General features: G+C 54.5%; 1 protein-coding gene across 1 annotated transcript in view; it reads right to left on the reverse strand.

Annotated features, from left to right (window-relative positions):
* Nucleotides 1-1153: 1153 nt before the first annotated feature.
* The window catches only part of ARHGAP8 (Rho GTPase activating protein 8), a 61541-nt gene continuing 49132 nt past the window's right edge, over nt 1154-13562 (reverse strand). Inside the window, 6 exon segments of the mRNA XM_060114206.1 lie at nt 1154-1474; nt 4214-4317; nt 7876-8004; nt 8486-8563; nt 11504-11548; nt 11551-11576. Coding sequence (XP_059970189.1) covers nt 1154-1474; nt 4214-4317; nt 7876-8004; nt 8486-8563; nt 11504-11548; nt 11551-11576 — 703 coding nt within the window.

Consider the following 13562-nt stretch of genomic DNA (forward strand, 5'->3'; position numbering starts at 1 on the left):
CAGTGTGGCTATATTTGGAGATGGGGACTTTACAGAAGTAGTTAAGGTTAAATAAGGCCATGAGTATGGGGCCCTGATCCGATAGGATTAGTGTCCTTGTAAGAAGAGACACCAGAGAGCCGCCTGAGGACACAGTGAGAAGGGGGCCATCTGCAGGCCAGGGAGAGAGCTCTCACCAGAACCCAAGCCTGCTGGCACCCTGACCTTGGACTTCCAGCCTCCACAACTGTGAGAAAACAAGTGACTGTTGTTTAGGCCCCAGTCTGTGGTACTTGTTATTGTGACCCAAGCACACTGACCCATCAGGGCACCAGCCCTCCTTCCCTGCCAGGTCTGCATGGGGCACATGACTCAGGCCAGGCAGCCAGTGCATGCCCCGGACACAGCATCCATCCAAGGTGTGACCTCAGCTTGGCCAATCAGGGAGCTGTGGGCTTTTTGCTGGGAATGTGGAACCGCGACTTCTCACCGTTCCTCACTGTATCTGGGGCTGGAAACACAGGACCCATCTTGCAATGCTGAGGGGCCAGCCTGTCTGAGACCACAGGGCATGGCACCAGTTCTCCACCTCCTGGTATCCACACCCTTTGCCCTTCTGCTGTGACCCTGGCCTTGGCCATGAGACCGGCTCTAGCCAACAGGGTGTGAGCACAAGTGACTCCACCCAAGCGCGAAAGCTGCTGCACTAGTGCTTGTGCTTGGACCTCGGCTCACGTCTTGGGAACGTGTCCCATTCAGCCGACTAAAGGGAAATGTGATACCTGCAGGAGAGCAGAGTCTCCCCAGCTGACCTCCAGCCCAACGCTGAGCAAGTCCCAACAGACCAGAGCTGCCCGGCTGACCCACCGACTCGCAGGCAATAACAAACAGCTGCTGTGTTAAGTCACTGGGTCGGCGTGGTTTGTCACACGGCATCACGGCAGCAGGAGACACCTGGTCCCAGCCCCAACCAATAAATTCCCGTTTCCAGTGGAGTCACGTCGAGTCACGATCCTACCAGATCCATCATCTTATCCCAGCTCGCAGTTATAAACAAGGGAGAAGGGCTGAAGAATCAGAACCATGGAATTTTCACTAGAAGGTTCACAAAAAGTTCATTTAAAGGCAAGTTTACAAAACACAGATGGATAGACTTCGATTGACATTTCCAGTCTTAGAGGAGTCTCCCGGCCGCGGTCAGGGGACGCTGAGGCATGGGGGGCCTGGCGAGGCCCGTGGTGGGTCTGTCTCTGGGGCGTTCATCTGGGGCAGAGCCCCTGGCGCAGGGACTGCCCAGCTCGCCCACCTGGGCCCCGCGCACCTCCTGGCCGCTGAAGACCTTCCCATAGTACTCGATCAGCAGTTCAGTGAACAGGTTGAGGGACACGAGGGCACTCAGCGAGGCTGCCCCCTGGGACGTCCAGATCAGATTCAGCCCGAAGACACAGGCCAGGTGGGAGCTGCTCAGTTTGTTAAAAATGCACTCCTGGGATACCTGGGCGAGAACACAGGTGAGACAAGGGGCGCTAACATGGGTTCTGGGCGGTGCGAAAAGTTCTGGGAGCCACTAGCCACTGCTGTGACCCTGTGCAGCCCCCTCCCCGTCCCAGCCTCAGTCTCCTGTCTGTAAAAGGAAGGGATCGGCCTTGAGGTCTCGAGGGGCCCTCTGGCTCTGACCTTCTGGGATCTCCTTCCCGATTCTCCGCAGCACCCCCCTACCCCGCAAGTCTCCTCTTCCACTCCAGAGGACTCAGGAGGTGGGGCTCTAGCATAGTGGGTGCAAGCACAGGCTCTGGTGTCACCCAGGCAATGGCCTCTCTGACCTCCATGCTCGGGCCGGTGAGTTTGGCACAGTCCAGACCAGCTGGCACGCAGGGGTTCTGGGAAGGCTGATGAGAGGGTGTAAGGAGCTTGCCCCCCCCGAAGGGGCTGCCCAGCCATCTCAGCCAACACTTAGAGCAGGCACAGGAAGTGGGGCGCTCCAAGCCCATTTTATAGATGAGGAAGCTGAGGCCCTGAAGGTGCAGGAGACTTGCCCAAGGTCACACAGCCAGTCAGTGGCCTGGGGGACACACAGGCTCATCTGAGGGCAAAGCCTGGTCTCTTCTCGGCTCCCAGGTCCCAGGACCTCTGAGAATCCTAAGCCACAGGTGTCAGGGGAGGGCGGAAATGGAGGGGGGGCGCTGGGGGAGAGGCACAAGCAGGTGACCCCCCACGGTTCCAGAAGTGGTGACCAGACATGTGCAAGCCCTGCCTCAGTGAGACAGCAGGGCCCCCACGCCCCTCGCAGGTGTGCGCCAGGGCCGACACCCGCCACGCCGGGCGCCACCAGACGTAGGAACGGCAGTGCTGTGCAGGAGGCCAGAGAAGCAACACCGTCTCCAGGTCAGGAAAACGGAGGAGGAAAAGAAGAAGAGGCTTGGGAGGGAAACTTCGAGTTGCTGACCTCTGAGAAATGAAGTCAAGTGATGGAGGTGGGGAATGAAGCAGTTTATTTTAAAACCAAGAGGTGACTTCTGACTCACCTCTTGGGTTTAAAATAAACTGCTTCATTCCCCCCCCCATAAATACTGTATACTAACACATATATATGGAATTTAAGAAAAAAAATATCATGAAGAACCTAGGGGTAAAACAGGAATAAAGACACAGACCTACTAGAGAATGGACTTGAGGATATGGGGAGGGGGAAGGGTTAGCTGTGACAAAGCGAGAGAGAGGCATGGACATGTATACACTACCAAACGTAAGGTAGATAGTTAGTGGGAAGCAGCCGCATAGCCCAGGGAGATCAGCTCGGTGCTTTGTGACCACCTAGAGGGGTGGGATAGGGAGGGTGGGAGGGAGATGCAAGAGGGAAGAGATATGGGAACATATGTATATGTATAACTGATCCACTTTGTTATAAAGCAGAAACTAACACACCATTGTGAAGCAATTATACTCCAATAAAGATGTAAAAAAAAAAAAAGTCTTAAAGTAAAAAAAAACAAAAAACAAAAAACCCCCAAGAGGTTGTGCTAGGGTACGGGCTCCAGCCTGTGACACGGCCCGGAGGTCCCCTCTGCCCTCACTGGTCATCACATCCTCAGGCCGCTTGCCTCAGAACAGGGTTCCTGCACGGGTCCTGAAGACCCTGGACAAGCCTCCCCCGTGACGTTGCTGCACTGCAGGTGCTCAGAAGCTCTGGTCCCCAGCCGGGACCCACACAGCCAGGCCCTGCCTCGTTCACAACTGCATCCACTCCCCACCCACAAAGGGCCCGGAGAGGTGAGGGGATCAAGAAGCAGTTATACAATGGAGGACGTGGGTCTGGGGGCGAGGGGGGAGGACCCATTTGGGGCTGTGGATGCTCCCCCTATTGGCCTCACAGGCTGCTGTTCTCTGTCCCAGGAGAGCTCAGACCCAGAGCCAGGAAAGGAGCTTCTCTCCCTGTCATTTTCTTATCCTAGTGCAAGGGGTTGAATGGCAGCCCTGCAAAAGGTAAGTCTGCCCAGAACCTGTGAAGATGACCTTACTGGAAAAAGGGTCTTTGCAGATGTAGTTAAGGATATCAAGACGAGATCACCCCAGATGACCCAGGTGGGCCCTAAATCCAATGACAAGCAGCCTTATCAGAGAAAAGAGAGGGAGACAGAGACACACAGGAGGAGGCCGGGGAAGACGGGGCCGGAGGGATGCAGCCACGAGCTATGGAGTGCCTGCAGCTACCAGGAGCAGAAGAGGCAGGAAGGACCTTCCCCTGGAGCCTTCGGAGGGAGTGCGGCCCTACGACACCTTGATTCTAGGATCTCTGGCCTCCAGGACCATGAGAGTACACATTTCTATAGTCTTAAGCCTCCTCAGTATGTGGCACTTGCTACGGCAGCCCTAGGACGTTCATGAAACTTCACAGGCACGTCCAGCTCAGGCCACACACAGGTAGCGAGACGCTCCTGAGCATCCCTGGCCCCGGGCACGTCCCCCCGACACTCAGCCCAGGCAGGAGCTGGTGTGAGAGCAGAGGAACCCGCTAGAGGGGGTCTGGCATCGCCTGAGGGCAGCTGGCCCGGGAGCAGCAGGCATGGCACAGGTGACCTCCCCGGAGGCCAGGAGGGTTTCTCAGCGGAGCTGTTGCCCGGTCATGCCTTGGATGAGGTCCTCTGGGGCCAGGGTGGGGCTCCGAGGCCGAGAGAGGGTGGGAACCAGATGTTGGTCTGTTCGGGAACCGCTGGGGCTGGCTCGGCCCACTTACCTCGTGCAGGAAGCCCATGAAGTAGCTGAGGTCGGCGTAGCTGTGTTCTGGAAGGCTCTGCAGAATTGGGCGGCAGCGGGTCACTCGCAGGCTGCTCTCCACACCTGCCACGGCATGAGGGTCCTTCCTGAGCCCCCTCTTCCTGCGTCCCTCCGAGGGCGGGCAGGGGTGTGGGGCGGGGAACAGACTGTCCCTTGGCTGGGCCTGGGGATCCCACTTCCTTCCCGGCCACGTGGCTGTTCTCAGCAAACGTCCCCTTCTCTGAGCTCCGCTCCAGTCTCTGCCCCGGGCACTGTCACGGCTCCCCCGCAGACAGCCCAGGGAGCCAGATCACCTTATGCGTGGGATGGTCTAGGCAAACTACAGGCGAGGGCCATGGCCTACTTCTGTCAGTAAAGCCTCATTGGCCCAGACCCACACCCATTCATTCATGCATGAATGAATGGCTGCTTTGCATGACAGTTGAGTCCGGAGCACACAGCCTAAACTATTTACTATTGGGCTCTTTAGAGCGAAAGCGTGCTGACCCTGCTCTAGACTAACTCAACCTGCTTAGATTCACAGCTCAGGGCCCTACCCCGACCAGGGCCTGGATGTAAGTGAGCAGACTGAGCGCCCCCAGTGCTGCCACAACTCCAACCCTCACTGAGCTCCATAAACTGCAAGTCCAAACGCGCCAATCAACACACATCCACTGAGCTCCTGCTGTAGACACACACGTACACACATGTACACACACTCACACCTCAGTCCTCCAGCATACCAACTTCCTCCCACTAAACCTTGGGCTTTACAAACACAGCCGCTGCTGAAAGACACAGAATTCCCTGCTGTGAACATTCTTGCTGGCTTTTTTTTTTTTTGCTGTACGCGGGCCTCTCACTCTTGTGACCTCTCCCGTTGTGGAACACAGGCTCCGGACGCGCAGGTCCAGCGGCCATAGGCTCACGGGCCCAGCCGCTCCGTGGCATGTGGGATCCTCCCGGACCGGGGCACGAACCCATGTCCCCTGTGTCGGCAGGCGGACTCTCAACCACTGCGCCACCAGGGAAGCCCCTTGCTGGCTTCCATCTAGTTGCCCTGGATCTCTGCTTTCCAGCCTCAACATCTTTCTAAGAACTGTGGTCCCAGAGTAGATACTGGTGTAATGTCCACCTCCAGCCCTCACTATGGTTCCTTTGAAAAAGAGCACTCACTGGTGAGCAGGAAGGACCAGCTCACTGTCGCAAAGCCACCACGTACAAAGCACTTACTGTGTGCCAGGAACCGTGCCAAGCATTTTATGCCCATTTAATCCTCAAAGCAGTCCCAATTTTATATAGATGAGGGCGGTGGGCTCAGAGAGGTTAAGTGACTTGCCCAAGGTCATACAGCTAATATGTGATGAAGCCCAGACTTGAGTCCAAATCTGTTCAGCTCTGAGCGCGTGTTCTTTTTTTTTTTTTTTTTTTTTTTTTGCAGTACGCGGGCCTCTCACTGTTGTGGCCTCTCCCCCTTGCGGAGCACAGGCTCCGGACGCACAGGCTCAGCGGCCATGGCTCACGGGCCTAGCCACTCTGCGGCATGTGGGATCTTCCCAGACCGGGGCACGAACCCGTGTCCCCTGCATCGGCAGGCGGACTCTCAACCACTGCGCCACCAGGGAAGCCCCTGAGCCGGTGTTCTTAACCTTGCTATACATTGGGCGATGGTCCCTGTAGCAGTTTCCTTTTTCCCTGGACACCACAGGCCACCTGGAAAGTCCATTTCCTCCAAAGCGTGCCCTGCAAGGATTTGCTTTTCCATCACTTCAAGGAACCACGCACCCAACATGAGCAGGTTTGCCAGATAAAACAGAGGACATCCAGTTAAATGTGAATTTCAGATAAACAGCAAATATTTTTTAGTATAGGTATGTCCCGTGCAATATTTGGAACATACTTATACTAAAAAGGTATTTGTTGTTTATCTGAAATTCACATTTAACTGGGCCTCCTGTATTTTTTAACGGCTGAATCTGGCAACGCTATGCCTGAGTCACGATTCAGCCAGGTTGAGTTGTCAGGTGGCAGCCCAGAAGGCAGGGTCTGTACGCTTCAGAATAATAAAGCTGATGGAAGGCTAGGCAGCTATTAGAAAGAATGAGTAGAGATGCAAATGAAAAGGAAAGAACGAACTCATAACTGCAAACTTTCTAAAGTAACTCCTCTAAGACGGGGTCGGGCATCTCTGCCTATCACCAGGTTTTGGCTGGAATGAAAAGTACTTCCTTGGGTAGGAACTTATTTGGGTTGGAGTCACCATCCTAGGGGTGCAACCTTGAGCTGTTAGAAACAATGCTAGTGCTTAGTCTCTTAGTGTGTGTGTGTATGTGGTGGTGGGGACCTTGGTTATGTCTTCTGGCTCGACACCCACCAAGAAGCAAACCCAGTTTTGGGAGAACACTGGGGCCAGAGGTCGCCCTGTTTGAAAGCGACTATGTTTGATTACATTGCTTTCCTAGCATCCTCCAGCATCTCTGATGCGCCATTACTGGGCTGTTAGGAGTGATCAGTGCCACAGCCAAGTGTGTACCTGATCTACCCCAGAGCATCTGCATCTCCACGCCCTAGAGCTGCAGCTTGCATCACATCTCGTTGGTGTTCTCTACCAATTTGGGGAGAACTCTAGTCAGGCTCTTCTGAGTTCTTTTTTTAACAAGCCCTCAACTTTTGGGCTTCTGTGTTTATCTCTGCATTGTCCAACTTGACCAAGAACCCTAAGTTAGTTTAACAAGAACCTTGATCACCCTTGATATCTGATTGGGTCCTCATCCCCCCCATCCCTCAGTGGATTTTGGACCACCTGGCCTGCCTGGAGCAAGAATCCTGTTGGGGGCTTCCCTGGTGGCACAGTGGTTGAGAGTCCTTCTGCCGATGCAGGGGACATGGGTTCGTGCCCCGGTCTGGGAGGATCCCACATGCCGCAGAGTGGCTGGGCCCGTGAGCCAGGGCCGCTGAGCCTGCGCGTCCGGAGCCTGTGCTCCGCAACGGGAGAGGCCACAGCAGTGAGAGGCCCGCGTACAGCAAAAAAAAAAAAAGAATCCTGTTGGATCAGTTTAGCCAGAATCCATCCCCCACCCCTGATGTTGCCTCTCAGTAATTTTCCATTCATAGGCCACCCCGCCTCCCGCCCCCCCACCTGCTCCTTGGCTGTAAACCCTTCCTCCTGCTTGTTGTATTTGGAGTTGAGCCCAAACTGTCTCCCCACTGCCAAACCCCACTGCAGTGGTCCCTACGCCTCTCACAATCCCCCCCGCCCCAGATAAGGGCTGCCTCACTGTGCTTTCACAAGGGTCAGGAATGGCTTTTTCTGTAACAGCAGGTGGGTGGCTACCCCCTTTTAGATGAAGAAGCTGAGGTGCTGGAGGTGGGAGTCCCCCCAGAGCAGCACTGGGGGAGGCACTATGACCAGGGAGACGTGCCCCAAATCTAGAGATGCCTCAAAAGACGTGCCCCAAATCCGAGACCCCGCCTCTCGGCCCAGCAGCAGCTGACAACCCCTGACCCCTGTCCCCTGACCACGGACAGTGGTGGCCTGGCTGAGGCCAGCAGGGGTGCAGGTGGGGACAGCCCCTCTCCTGGCCCGCAGTGCCAGCGCCCGCCCCGCCTGGTCCTCGGCCGGCACCCCCGTCGGTTACGGACTGGTGATCCCGAGAATCTGCTCGTAGGCCTCGAAGGTCAGCAGAGGCTGGGGCAGCTCACACAGGAAGGTCTTCAGGATCACAGCAGGGATGTAGATGTCGCCATAGTCGTCAAAGTTCACAGGCTTCCCTAGACACAGAACATCAGACGTCTGAGTTCTGACTCTGGGCAGGGGATTCCTGCTTTAAAACAGGCTCTGCCACGAAATGGCTTTAAACCTCCTGAGCGGAAGAGCCTGACACTGGGACACAGCTGTCCTGTCCTGGGAATAGGGTGTCGCCCACCCTCCCCTGCCTCTCCAGGGTGTCCAGCGGAGGCTGGGGGACACTATTGATTCTCTGCCCTGTGGCTTAGCCCCGCCTGGGACGAGAGCGCTCTGAGGTCAGGGCCTGGCGCTCTGAGGTTAGGGCCTGGCTTCCACTGTCCCCAGTACCTGGCACACAGGGCTGAGACGGGAGTCTGGGGTCCGGGCACAGGACTCATCTGGACAGCTGGCCCCGGCCCTGGGCTATTCTGGGGTTGGGGGGTGACGGGGCTCTGAGGCGCCCGAGGGCTGTGTGGCTGGCCGGGCAGCAGGCTCAGAGTGGGGGTCTTGGGGAAGCCCATTCACCTTGGTTGTAGAGCCGCTGGATCTCGCAGATGGTCTGGACACTGGCCAATCTCCAGAACAGGCCCTCGGTGTGGATTCCTGCAGGGGGAGAGCCTCCAGGCATCTCACAGGGCCCAGCACCTGAAGTTTCTAGAATGTCCTGTGACTCCCCCTGCCGGCGCATCACCCCGCTGTGGCTGGCAGGAAAGGCTCTCCAGCCTGGCTCATCTTCCCCACACTATCCTCCACCCCTACCTGTATTTATTCCTCTTAAATCAAACCTTCCATATTCCCCAATCCCACCTGATTCTCCACCTCTGTGGGCCCCAGAAAGGGAGCATGGAAGAGAATGACACTTAAGGAAGACAGCTGGGGTCTGCCTGACGCTGTCTCGTGCCAGCTGTGTGACCTCAGAGAAAGCACTTAGCCTCTGTGAGCCTCAGCTACCTCATCTGTCGAGTAAGGCCTGGGGCCCCTGCCTCCGAGGGCTGAAGGAAAGATGGACGGATAATGCATGGCACGAGCCTGGCCCCCAGGACACCCCCAAACATGCTGCTTCCTTTTCTTCCCGTGAGTGTCTAAAGCTGACCTGTCCAATATGGTGGCTACTAGCGGCACATGGTGATTTAAACTTGTTCAATTAAAATTAATAAAATAGGGACTTCCCTGGCGGTCCAGTAGTTAAGACTCCACCTTCCAGTGCAGGGGAAGTGGGTTCGATCCCTGGTCGGGGAACTAAGATCCCACATGCCGCATGGTGCAGCCAAAAAAAAGAAATTAAATTAAATGAAGACTCAAGTTACCCACACTCAACACACAAGCCACATATTAAGTGCTCTGTTGGGCGACTGCCGCAAGTGGTCAGTGGTTACCACTCCGGACAGTGCAGACATAGAACATTTCCAAGTTCTATGGGACCGTGCTGGGCCCCAGACGCCCATGCTTGCCCCTCACCTCGTCCCCAGTCTCTTTTCCACTCTGAAGCTGAGTGAGCTATCCAACACATAACTCATCAGCTCTGGCACGGAGCCCTTCCTGTCCCCATCAGCCAAGGGACAGCTGCCCGTGGCCCCGTACCACAGACCTACAGGTCTGGCTACTGCTGACCGCTCTCCTGCCCCACTGCCCCTCTAACCCCTCCGTCCAGCCTCTAGTTGGCTCCATGCTCCTTCCTACCTTCAGCCTTTGCACTCTGCTTGGGGGGGGAGGGGCTGGTCCCTCTATTTTTTGCTGAGTGACTGTAGTAGGCAGAATTCTGAGAGGGCCCCCAGATTCCCAGACCCTGGGGTCCCAGGTATTCACTCAAACACTAAGCCAGATACTGCAGTGAAGGGACTTTGCAGATGGAATTCAGTTCCAATGCAGTTGACCTCAAGATATGGAGATTATCTAGGGTGGGCCTGACCTAATCAGGTGAGCTTCTTTAAAGGGACTGGGGTCTTCCTGGCAACAGAGGTTCACAGCATGGGGGCAGGGATTCCAGGTGTGGGAATTTCTCCAGGGAGGGGTCACACGGCAAGGAAAGCAAGCGGCCTTTAGGAACAGAAATAGGCCCCTGGCTGACAGCCAGCAAGGAAGCAGGCATCTTGGAACTACAACTACAAAGAACTGAATTTGGTCAATGATCTGAATGAGCAAGGAAGTGGGTTCTTGCCCAGAGCCTCCAGAAAGGAACCAGCCTGGTCAACACCTTGAGTTTAGCCCTGTGAGACCCTGAGCAGAAAATCCAACCCCCGTGCACCCGGACTTCTGACTTCCAGACACTTTAGAAATAATAAATTCATGCTGTTTTAAGCTCCTAAGTTTGTGTCTATTTGTTACGCAGCACAGGAAACTAATACAAGGACCTCCGGCCCAGGCATCAGAGCTCAGGTTCCCCTGACGTCTATGACCAGTTCATCCCTGTGCTTGTGAGTTTGTGGTTGTCACAGTTACAGCCCCCTGGAAGGCAGAGGTTATGTGTTGCGGTCACCATGGCAACCCCAGTGCCTAGACCCAGGCTGGATACAGCTGAGTGCCCAATGAATACGTGTTTAATCCACATATTCATCCAACAAATATATAGTGAGTTCCTACTATGGGCTGTTTTTTTGTTTTGTTAAATTTTTTTTTAATAAATAAAGAAATTAATATGTTAAAAAAAAAAGGAAGACTCCCTTTCATAGTTTCTGTGAAACTGTTTACACACTAGCTTTTTGTCCATTCCTGAAATACATAACAGAACGGGCAGTACTACAAATGAAAAGTAGAAACAAGTGTGAAAGGAGAGACAGCTCCAAATGACAACCACAGACCCTCCAGCCCGACAGCCGTTGTCTCAGAGAACTTTTTATGCCTTGAACATACAGTTCTTGGGGCACACTGGGAACCACCCCCAGGGACCCCACTTCCTGACTGATGCACCGCCCCCTGCAGCTCCTGCACCTGCACCTGCAGGGGGCCACTCCTCCCTGGTAGCCCATTCCTCTGAGGGAATCATCTTCCTCCTGTTAGGGTAAAAGCAGCCTCCACGCACCTGCCCTGTGTATCTGAGCTCTGGCCTCAGGAGTCTTGGAGGAGCCACAAGGCTCTCACCTCCAAGTCACTGAGCGCACCCACCCCACTGGCAATGGCATCTACAAACCAAGCTTATCTCTCATACCAAAGGAGTCCCTTTCATGGTGGGCCTCTTGCAGACTAGTGCTGTGAGAGGCAACACACACGCTTCCCCTCATTTAGGCCCCATGACAACCCCGTGCACCAGATACTGTTATTAACCCCATTGGACAGATGAGGAAACAGAGGCCCAGAGAAGATAAGTAACTCACCTGAGGCCACACAGCTAGCACACAGTGGAGCCAGGATTTAAACCCAGACAGTAGGGTCAGAGCCCATGGCTGGAGCCACTGTGCCCGAGCCCTGCCCATCCCAATCACCCTCCCTGCCCAGGTTCCAGCTCCTCCAATTCCCTGACCTGTGGGGCGCTCAGGATCCCAGAGAGACCTCCTGGGGAGGTGTACCTGGCAGCCCTCACCTCCCCTGGCTGAAGCCAGCTCTTACCTTTCTCTCTCAGGTATGTCACTGTGTACCTCAGCACAGGGGGGTGAGTTCACCTTGATTTTTGTCTTTGAGGCTGAGGGGAGAGAAAAGAAAGCAACAGTTTTCACCTGGGTATGATGGGAGATCGTGACAAGCACAGGGCTCTGGTCCTCACCACACCTTTGTGAAAACACAGGACCAAGATGCCGTACAGGGAGAGAGAGATGCAGCCTGGACCCTAAGGAAGTAGGTGACCAAAAGAGAGGCAGAAATAATAAAAATGATAGTGCATCGTCTGAGCGTTCTATCAGAAGGATGCACGTGCTATGGGGGAGATCTGGAGTTGGGAAGGGCTCCACATGGGGCAAATTCAGAGCTGGGTTTTGAGGGATGAGTAGGAGCTTGCAGAGGACAAAAGAGGGAAGGGCATTCCAGACAGAAGGAAACATACAAAGGAAGGCCCAGGGGCCTGAGAAGATCTGGCCATGAGAGCAGAACCAGGAGACCTGATCAATCAAAAAAGATGCTTCGGGGACTTCCCTGGTGGCGCAGTGGTTAAGACTCTGCACTCCCAATGCAGGGGGCCCAGGTTCGATCCCTGGTCAGGGAACTAGATCCCACATGCATGCTGCAACTAAGAGTTCACGTGCCACAACTAATGAGCCCTGGAGCCTCAACTAAGAAGCCCGCCTGTCACAACTAAGACTCGGTGCAACGAAATAAATAAATATTAAAAAAAAAAAAAAGATGCTTCGGGAATTCCTGGGGGTCCAGTGGTTAAGACTTGGCGCTTTCACTGCTGTGGCCCGGGTTCAGTCCCTGGATGGGGAACTAAGATCTTGCAAGCCGTGCAGCGTGGCCAAAAAAAAAAAGATGCTTCGTGAAAACCCAGTATGTTGCCTCAGACAGGCTGTTAACCCTCAGTCTCTTATGTGCTCATTTGATACAGAGATTCACATAAGGAAACTTTCAAAAACGAGTACTAATATAAAAGAATGACCCTCCCAGCCGCATCCCACCACACCCCTCCCCAGCTGGCAGAGTCAGGATCTGAAGCCAGAGCTGCCCACAGTGATCCATTCTACGGACCCCTGGGCTCCCACTAAACACGTGTTTCTCTTTCCTCATCTGCTGTATTTTCTTGCCCCAAAGGCAGCATATTTGAGGATTATGCTAGACTGAGGACAAGGGCTCTGAAGTCAGATATACCTGACTGGGATCCTACTCTGCCACTTTTTTTTTTTTTTTTTTTTGCGGTATACGGGCCTCCCACTGTCGTGGCCTCCCCCGCCGCGGAGCACAGGCTCCGGACGCGCAGGCCCAGCGGCCATGGCTCACGGGTCCAGCCGCTGCGCGGCACGTGGGATCCTCCCAGACCGGGGCACGAACCCGCATCCCCTGCATCGGCAGGCAGACTCCCAACCACTGCGCCACTAGGGAAGCCCTCTGCCACTTTTTAATTGAGCAGAATATGTTTCACTGTTCTTTTTTTTTTATTTTAATAGATTTGAACACAATGAAATATCATTTTCTAGTAGTGCTGAGCGTACAATTTCTTTTTTTTTAATTTTTTAAATTTATTTTTGGCTGCGTTGGGTCTTTGTTGCTGTGCATGGGCTTTCTCTAGTTGCGGCAAGCAGGGGCTACTCTTCATTGCAGTGTGCGGGCTTCTCATTGCAGTGGCTTCTCTAGTTGTGGAGCACAGGCTCTAGGCGTGCGGGCTTCAGTAGTTACGGCACGCGGGCTCAGTAGTTATGGCACGCGGGCTCAGTAGTTGTGGCTCACGGGCTCTAGAGCGCAGGCTCAGTAGTTGTGGCACACAGGCTTAGTTGCTCCGTGGCATGTGGGATCTTCCCAGACCAGGGCTCGAAACTGTGTCCCCTGCAGTGGCAGGCGGATTCTTAACCACTGCGCCACCAGGGAAGCCCTGTTTTGCTGTTCTTAGGGTGCGTGCTTTTTAAATGTCAGTTAGGTTAATTTGATTGATTGTGTTTCTAGAGTCTTGGTTTTCTGTCTTCTTGTTCCATCAACTATACAGAGAAGGGTACTGAGGTTTCCCACTAGGATCGTGTATCTGTTT

This window comes from Mesoplodon densirostris, chromosome 11 (assembly GCF_025265405.1).
Source record: "Mesoplodon densirostris isolate mMesDen1 chromosome 11, mMesDen1 primary haplotype, whole genome shotgun sequence".
NCBI classification, from domain to species: domain Eukaryota; kingdom Metazoa; phylum Chordata; class Mammalia; order Artiodactyla; family Ziphiidae; genus Mesoplodon; species Mesoplodon densirostris.